We start from the raw sequence: 9546 nt of genomic DNA on the forward strand, positions 1-9546 counted from the left end.
CGCCACTGAAATTTTGCAATTTTCGAAAACTGGTTGTTTTAACAAATTGAAAATATTCAGTTAGTCAATCTCAATTTCTAGCAAAATCATTTTAGTTGCTTCCTCTGATAGGAAAACCAATTGATAACAACTTACTTTCTGCAAAATACTTTGCTTTGATGAATTTCTGTTTGCGTGCTAAAACAAACTACTAGTATATGCCAAAATGGCCTCGCATAAAAAAATGATTTTGGTGCGGAACTGTGGTATTCTTCATAATAGCAGCAAAAAAACTGTTTGGTTAGGGCGCTACCGATTTAATAGCTCTATAAAACTAACAGATTTATTGCGGTTTGACAAGTAACCGCGATAAGATCAATTTTGATTGGTGCGCCATTTTGTATTGCTACGCCACACTTATGGTAACTTTATAAGAGACGTGGTACAGCCAACAAGTTTTGACGTGGTAATATAAGCAACCACGATAAATTTGCTTTATTAGCAGTTTTATTGTGGTTTTCTAGCTAGCTATGAGTGTGTTTGGACTCGTATCCTTTTGGTATTGCGCAATACCACAATAAACCCAGAGGTAATGATTAATACCGCAATAAATACATACCTTTATAAAATTCAAGTAAAACCAAGTGGCTTTAGAATTGTTACTTGGGAATGCCACGGCTCAACCTGCATGGTGTATCTCTTCACTGCTTCACGTGCATTCGGGAACACTTGTGGAGTCCCACAACGCACTAACTGAGACCATTGGTATTAGCCTTGTACTTCAACGATATTGCTATTCAGCTGAGCTACTGATGTGTACTAATATATGCCATCGATCTAAACATCTACGTCGTAGTGATAGCCTTAATAACTGCCACAACGAATCGCCCAAGACTTGCTTGTTAACCAACTACAGACGACCGACTGTGATCAGCAGTCAGGTCGTTGAACGCGATCGGAATCTAGACGACACCGATGATTGCCGACACGTTGACGCACCGAACTGTTCATACCGTTTGTTGCGACGGTAGCATAATGTAACTCGGCTGAGATATTCTGTATTTAAGGGTATTCAACCCTCACATCTCTCCTCTTCTCGCAAGATAAAAAATGATTAAAATAAACTACTTAGTATAAAAAGATGTCTAACTTATACACTTCAAAGCAATTTTTATTGACGAATTGGCCATTTATTATACCTATTTGGGGATAAAAGCCGACCTTAACATACATTTAAGGCGGAACCGAAAGTGGCTAACGTTATTGTGTTAGTGCGACAAACACTGTACTGTACATCTCATGTGTTCGTTAAAAACCTAAACGTTTATTTGAATATTGCATTAGTATTGGTAATATATGTCAAATAGCGAAGCTTGCAAACATAAACAGCTGATCCGCAGCCAACCGCACTGACTACAAACATCCCGAAAAAGGGTTTGTTTTCTTTATCAAGGCATTCCGATTCAATCAAAATTAACAGTAGTAACTGAATAATGCTTAGGATCACTAGGATGTTTAATTAATCCGCTTGCATCGGATTGCGTTTTTGATTCCTGCGTTTGCGTTTTGTTTGTTTATTTCACTCTAAGCTCATCGATGCGGCGAAAGTTGAAAGCTCTTTAAAAGCTCATTGATGTGACGAAAGTTTGATACTGTGTTGCTGCTTTTTCGGAAATCGCTAGTTCAACGAAATATGTGCGTAACCAAATATCTATTAACTAATTCCAAATTATACATTGGTCGCCTTTATGAACACGTAATGATCGATATGTTCAGTTAAATTTATTTTCCATTAGCAATTATGTTTTGCTGAGCGTTTATTGATACACAGCAGATCGATAAATTGAATTACAAGTTTTAGGACATTATAACAGCGCAGGAAGCACTGATTACGTGGCGAAAGCATGCAGATGCATTTTAAGGCGCAAAACAATACATGCTTCGAATGGTAGCCATTTATCCAGCCATCTTTGAGCCACTTTCGGTTTCCCCTTAACTGATATCGCCCAAGCGAACGAATTACCTGCACTTGCATTATTACAAATCGTTGATAATTTCGAAATTTGTTCTAAATCGACACCAATAAGAACACAATTTACTGGTTAGGTGTACCTGGCGAAAACGGACAGATGTCCTAGCATATTCCCCCATATCATTACCTTCTTTTCTGAGAGGAAATACAAGTTTCCGGGTATTTCGGAATTGAGGATGATTCGATTCATAGGGTAAGCCTAAAAGAACTTAGACTTCATGTTACTGCGGTTTTTGCCTATCCAGTAATGCGGAGCTCTACCCTTTCTTCTAGTCTGGCTAGTAAATTTTTCTTCACGCGCTTTATTGTGTCTGCAAGATTTTCTGCTTGGGTATTTTACTGCTAAGTTTTCTTGCCAACGATCCTCTAACTCTTGTTCTTTTCCACTTAAAATATTACTATTTTTTCGTGTCTCTTTTTTCACTATAAGAATTTCTGTTGACCTCCGTAATACTGATAGTCCGTACATATTTGCATCCTGGCATGCTGAATGCGGTGAAACCAGAAAAGGAAAAAAAATAGTTCCAAACTATTCATTATAGATGACACTTAAATACATTGCAGTTTTTCAGAATCCAATGTAGCTTTAAAAATCTGTTCAACCATTTAAAATGCCAAAACTGCAAATAAATTAATAGCTTAAACCTACATAACTGCTTATGTACATAGTGTAGTGCTTGATTCACTCTGAATAAAACCATATTTTCGACAATGATCGAAGAAAACCATTTTATTTACCAATGGTCGAAACAAGCTATTTCATTCGTCTATGGTCTTACCGATCCATATCTTTTCATTCAGCTATGGTCGTACTAAAAAATACACTTCAATCAATAATAATCGCAGCGAATCAATTCACTTACAAATGATCGTACCGAACCGTTTGAATAATCTATGGACGTACCAAACCATATACTTCATCTAATAATGATCGCACCGAATTATTTCATTTATAAATGGTGTTAAGTCAGACCGAACTAAGCATAGGCATAAGCATAAGCATAGGATACCGCCCGTGTGCTGCTACTCCGTTATTGACCAGTGTTAAGTCAGACCGAACCAAGTGACAAAACTCTGATTTCGAGAAAAACGCGTTTAAAGTTTGCTGCCCTGTATGGTTTATACCTATCAATCGTTCGAAATCATCTCATAACTCTGGCTGTTTACAACATTTATGTAGATGATTAAAGTAAAATGTAGCTTAAAAATTTCTTGATCGTTTGCTGTCATTAACTCATTTTTTTTTATTTTGCGACTTGTCCGGTCTGATTTAACACCGACCAAATGATCGTACCAAACCGTTTCAATAATCAATGGTCGTACCGAACCATATACTTAATTGCACAATAAACGTACCGAAACATACGACGGCTGACTTGTTAGACCAGCATCGTACCTCGAAGTCAACTGATAAGAGCACATTCCGTACTCAACATCCTTTAATGACCGTTTTGTCGTGGAAGAACAGTGCACATGTCATTAAAGAGTTAGAAAAAACAATAATACTCCGAGATTGCTACCTTGTAGAACACCAGCTTGATGGCAGAATAAATTTAGGAGAAGCATAACATTGTTTCACTTAGAGGCAATAATTAACCTCGTTATTTGAGTATTAATTTGAGAGCCATTTTCATAGTTTTGTGTATAGTATGATGTAAATTTTATAAGATTAGTGATTAGTGGATTGTCCAGGGTAGAATTTGTGCTTTGCTACTGTTCCAGTTGCTTGCTTGGAAGAATTTTCAGTTGTACCGATCCAATGCTAACAAGAAGGTAAATCCACCAAATCCATTTCAATTTCATAATCATACTAATTGAACTTTCGGAAATAGCAAGAAATTTTTTTATGGTGAACTAGCTGACCCGACAAACTTCGTATTGCCACAAATTAAACTGTGTTGTACGTAAATCGTGAATCTCGGATGACCTTTGACACAATCTTGAGTTTTGTAAGTTTCTGGCGAGTTCATGGGTATTATAATATACAAATTTTCCTCACAGTAAAGTAGAAAACAACTCCCCCCATTGCTTAGCCTGATAAAATAAAGCGGATAGCATTTAAATATTCGCCATCATTACAAACCATTTCGCAGAATACCATTTTGCGGAACTCCAATTCTCGGTTGACCATAACGCAGAATAGAGAGTTTCGCAGAATACCATTTCGCGAAAAACCTTACACGGGATGTACCATTTCGCAGATAGAGGTGATCTCTACAGGGGGCTTCCCCCACAGTGGCCGGCGCTTTCGACGGCAGGTAGCCGGCAACATTCGCGACCTGTGGCCGTCTCGCGCTGAATTATCTAATGTTACTATTGATAGTTTTTGGTGGTCTTGTTATTGATTAATGTTTCTCGAGTTCGATTAGTTTTTGAGTTACGCAAAAATTTCTGTTTTATTTGTATGAAAGTCCTTATCCCCCTACCACAGGGGTGAGGGGTCTCAAACCATCATTAAAAAAATTCCTGCCTCCAAAACCCCCCACATGCTAAATTTGGTTCCAATTTGATTACTTCTAGAGTTATGAGGAAATTCGTATTTTATTTGTATGGGAGCCCCCCCTCCTAAAAAGGTAAGGGGTCTCAATTCATCATAGAAAAAATTTGTTCCCAAATATGGTTCCATTTGATTAATTAGTTTTCGAGTTATGAGGAAATTCGTATTTCATTTGTACAGGAGCCCCCCCCCCTCCTAAAATGGGGAGGGGTCTCAATTCACCATAGAAAAAATTCTTGTCTCCAAAAACACCCACATGTAAAATTTTGTTCCATTTCTATAATTAGTTCTCGAGTTATGCAGAAATTTGTGTTTCATTTGTATGGGAACCTCCCCTCTTAGTGGGGGCGGGCAGATAGACAGAAATCCATTTTTATAGGTATAGATTTGTATGGGAGCCCCCCCTATTAGTGGAGGGAGGGATCTCTAACCATCATAAGAACCTTCGCTGGCTCCAAAAACCCCTATATGCAAATTTTCACTCCGATCGGTTCAGTAGTTTTCGATTCTATAAGGAACATAGGGCAGACAGAAATCCATTTTTATAGGCATAGATTTGTATGGGAGTCCCTCCTCTTAGTGGAGGGAGGGGTCTTTTGCCATCGAAAGAACCATCCCGGGCCCCAAAAACCACTACATGCAAATTTTCACGCCGATCGGTTCAGTAGTTTTCGATTCTATAAGGAACATAGGGACAGACAAACAGACAGAAATTCATTTTTATAGGTTGAGACCCCTCCCTCTTTAGAAGATGAATTATGACCCCTCTCCCCATACAAATGAAATACAAATTTCCTCTTATCTTGAGAACTAATCAAGCAAATTGAACCAAATTTGCCATGTGGGGATTTTGGAGTCTTGAATTTATTTGGTGATGGTTATAGACCTCTCAACCCTGTGGCGATTTAAATGCTTATTGGCTTGCATTTGAATAGCATTGGTGATGCTTATTGGTTACCTGGGATGCTTTCATAGTTACGTAACTGCCAAAATGAATTATCTAAAGTTGAACTCCTCAGAAAGATCATCCGAGATTCATGATTTATGAACAACACAGTGTAATTTGTGGCAATACGAAGTTTGTCGGGTCAGCTAGTACTGAACAAGTACTTGTACTAGCCCTGCAATATGGGCATTTTGAAAGTAGGGATGGCAGTTTGAAGACGAAAATCGGGGTTTAATGTTAGCATGGTATATTTCCATTAAATAAATGAATCATTTGGTAAATCTTGTCACGCAAAATGTTTAACCAACCAGCATGAATTTTGATTTGAACAAAGCGTCAAACATTAATTTTTCAATTGGGCATATGGGTGTTAGGCATAAACACATTCTGCATAATGGCCGTTAGACATAATGGAATATCTTTAGGAAGAAAGGGATTTTAGAAAAAGCAATTGGGAAGAAAGGGATTTCGAAAGAAAGGGATGTGGGCAGAAAGGGATTTGAGAAACAAGGAATAGTTTCTTCCCGAATCCCTTTCTTCTCAATTTCCTTTCTACCCCAAATTTCTTTCTTCTGCAATTCTTTTCTCAAAACCGTTCCTTCTCAAATCCCTATCTTCTCAAATTCCTATATTCTTAATTCTCTTTTTTCTCAAAACCTTTCTTCCCAAATCCCTACCTTCTCAAATCCGCGTCTTCTCAATGTTCTTTCTTCCCAAATCCCTTTTTTCCCAAATTCCTTTCTTCCTAACTTCCTCTCTTCCCAAATTATTTCTTCTAAATTTCCTTTCTTCCTAAAGCACTATCTTTCCAAATTCCTTTCTTCTCCAATTCATTTTTTCTCAAAACCGTTCCTTCTCAAACCCCTTTCTTCTCAAATTCCTATATTTTCAATTCCATTTTTTCTCAAGACCCTTTCTTCACAAATCCCTATCTTCTCAAATCCGTTTCTTCCCAAAGTTCTTTCTTCCCAAATTCTTTTCATTCCAAATCCCTTTCTTCCCAAATTCATTTCTTCGTAAATCCCTTTCTTTCCTAATTGCTTTCTAATCAATTCCTTATCTTCACAATATTCTTTCTTCTCAAATCGCTTTCCTCCCAAATTCCTTCTCAATTCCTTTCTTCCAAATCCCTATCTTCAGAAATTTCTTTCTTCTCAAATCCTTTTCTTCCCAAATTCCTTTCCAATCAATGCCCTATCTTCCCAATTTCCTTTCTTCTTAAATCGCTTACCTTCAACACTCCCTTTTTCCCAAATCCCTCTCTTCCCAAATTGCTTTCATCTCAAATCTTTTTCTTCCCAAATTCCTTTCTTCTCAAATCCCTTTTTTCCCAAATCCCTTTCTAAGGCACGTTTTTTCATGCGATTTGATCGTAGATTTTTTACTTAATTGCTTCAAATATTTTGAGATTCCCAATTTTTTCTTCCTTAAATCGTTTGCCTCCCGAATTGCCTTCCTCCCAAATCCCTTTCTTCTCTAATCTTTTTCGTCCAAATTTTTTCCCCTTGCTTCCTATTTTCCTTCCTTTCTTTGGTATGGGTTTTCATGCGATTTGATCGTAGATTTTCTAATCGATTGCTTCATATATTTTGTTAATGCGACAAAAAACTGCCTCTTTTTCCAATTTTTAGATTTTGATATCACAAAACCACCTACAAAGCTGCAGTGCTACATCGAAACAAGCATTATTCGGTATTTTTCTTTTAACACGACGGACGCCACGGTTGCAGTTTGGGAATAATGAAGCAGGTAGAACAGCACACTTTTGGACAGGATGGACAGCTTCAAAACGACGAATTTTGTTTTGAAAACTGTAACCCGTACGGACAAATAACTTCTAAGGATGTTATTTAAATTTTCTTGAAGATTTGCATGAATCTAAACTGTACTTCAATTAAGTTTTACTTTAATTAAGTAACTCTTCGAAGTTACTTAAATTTTTTGAAGCTATTTTATCAACTTCCCAAACACGATAACAAACCATAATATTTTTATTTGTTCAAGACGATAACACCATTTTCATGCTATTTATTTTGTACATTGTTTTGACTTTACATGAGTAAAATTCATGAACAAGTTTTCTTTAATATTCAAAGTTTCAACGCAAAAACCTCTAGATCTAATCTGTGAATTAAAAAATCTGGTTAAAATTTATTGCGTGCCAAATCAGTTTTACTGCAGAACAAAGCAATTTTATCAGTTAATTCATAGAATATGACAAAACGCTCCAATGTCAAAACGCTAACAACAACGAGCAAAAATGCGCAACATCTTTCACACGCCAGCTTCTCCGAATTTAAATAAAATTAAAATTATTACTGCGCCAGAGCAAAGAGTTTTCTTACCTAATCAGTTCGAAATCGTTGAGCGAATATTGCCGCTGGGTTCCCGGTTCCAGTGGTTCCTCCACGTTCTCCGTTGCCTCCACCGGAACCTGATCGGCCTCATGATGGTAGTCCTGTGGATAGTCCTGCGGCGGCTGGATCACATCGACGGCGTTGGATTCGTCGTTCAGATCCTGGTGCTGGCGGATGAGAGAAGGGCGGACGACGAAAAGAAGTGTAAGTGAAACGAGGAATTACTTCTCAAGGTAATAAGACGGTTCTTATTTGAAAATTTTTTTTTTTTCATTTCCCCACTCAGGTAGAAAGTTGTAATCGAGATTCCGTCAAACGAGGTATGAAATCATTATCGTTCTTGACGGAAACGCTTTAGTAGACTGATAGGATCATTCGTTCGGCTCTCGTTCGAGAAAGCTGGAAAAGCCCGTTTTCCATATTTTTTTTGATGAATCAAATAGATTTTCTAGTGGATAAAGGAAATCTTGATAAGCGGTTTGGCTAAAGAAAAAACTTCCTACCTTTAAAAAGTGGAAAGAAATCTGAAAACTATACCATTTTCAGTCAACCAGTATAAAACGGCCAGGTTGCATCGTTTTAATGATGATTTAAATTGCAGTATTCCTGGTGAACGTTTGACGAAAGCCAACCTTCTTCGAAGAGAACAAACAAGAAAAAATTGCAATGAAGAGACTGAGCACTGACTGTAGTAGTTTAAAGGTCAAATCCATTTTATGTCACGACATTTTTATTTTCATTCCTTCTTTACCACGCACTTGAAAGGCAATGCAACACCCCGAAGCAATCTACGCTGCGTCTCCATTAAACACCGTAGGCATACAAACCCTTTCCGTTGTTGTCGTTTCAAATAACGAGAGGATGCATAACTTACCGCATAAACACCGCTTAACGGAACGTAACTTGTCGCAATTTTCAATTGAATTCAATTGCGACCTTTTTTGCTTGCTTGACGGCCGGGCAGACACAAAGGCCTGGCCTGGCTAGCTACATATCGTGCGATTCCGCAAATATCGGAATTCAGCAGTAGTAGAAGCATTTCTTCCGCAGTGGTACCAATTCCTGCGGTCACGAAAAACTAAAACCGACGCGACTGCTGAGGGAGGCGAAGGGGTAGTAAAGCGAACGCAGCGTTAAACAAGTTTACAACCCAATTGAACGACTCCCGCTGCTGCCCGGTTTGACATTAGCAATGAAGTTAGCAACCGAAATTGGTGGAGAACCTCGTCGTACGTCGTATATGCGGTACGTGCCGTTGCTATTATACCGCATTCGAATGTGAGTGAGTTAACGAAGAAGTAGGGTGGTGGTGCGGGAGGACGGGGTGTGCTGGCAGACGGGAAGAGGAAATACTTACATCACGCTCCTTGAACGGTTCCACGTGTTCGTTGCTGCACGGTTTGTTGCCTAGCTTGTGGCACTTTTTGTGCACCAACAGCTTGCACTGGATGCACTTGAAGCCCTGCCGGCCGAGGCCCCAGATGCGGTCGTGGCAGAAGGCGCAGAATGCTTTCTGTAAATGAAAGAGAAAAAGAAAGAGTGAGAATCAAAAAAGATGGTTAAAAAGGGACGAACGAAGATCAAGACTGTGATTAGATTAGAGGTTGTTGGGTAGCCCTGGGGAAACTCTTTGCGGTGGATAGGATGAAACGTTGCTAGCTCCCGATATTTTAGGGAAAAAAGGAAGGACTAATTATTCAAAACGCAATGCGTATTTTTTTCTTATAATGCTACA

At 38.4% G+C, this 9546-nt stretch overlaps 1 protein-coding gene across 1 annotated transcript in view; it reads right to left on the reverse strand.

Moving 5' to 3' along the window:
- LOC128738387 (atypical protein kinase C) overlaps positions 1–9546 on the reverse strand; it is a 371387-nt gene that overhangs the window by 47424 nt on the left and 314417 nt on the right. Inside the window, exons 6-7 of the mRNA XM_053833470.1 lie at positions 9169–9324; positions 7800–7978 (exon numbers count right to left, since the gene is read on the reverse strand). Coding sequence (XP_053689445.1) covers positions 7800–7978; positions 9169–9324 — 335 coding nt within the window. The remainder of the gene's footprint in view (positions 1–7799; positions 7979–9168; positions 9325–9546) is intronic.

This window comes from Sabethes cyaneus, chromosome 2 (assembly GCF_943734655.1).
Source record: "Sabethes cyaneus chromosome 2, idSabCyanKW18_F2, whole genome shotgun sequence".
Classification (NCBI taxonomy): Eukaryota; Metazoa; Arthropoda; class Insecta; order Diptera; family Culicidae; genus Sabethes; species Sabethes cyaneus.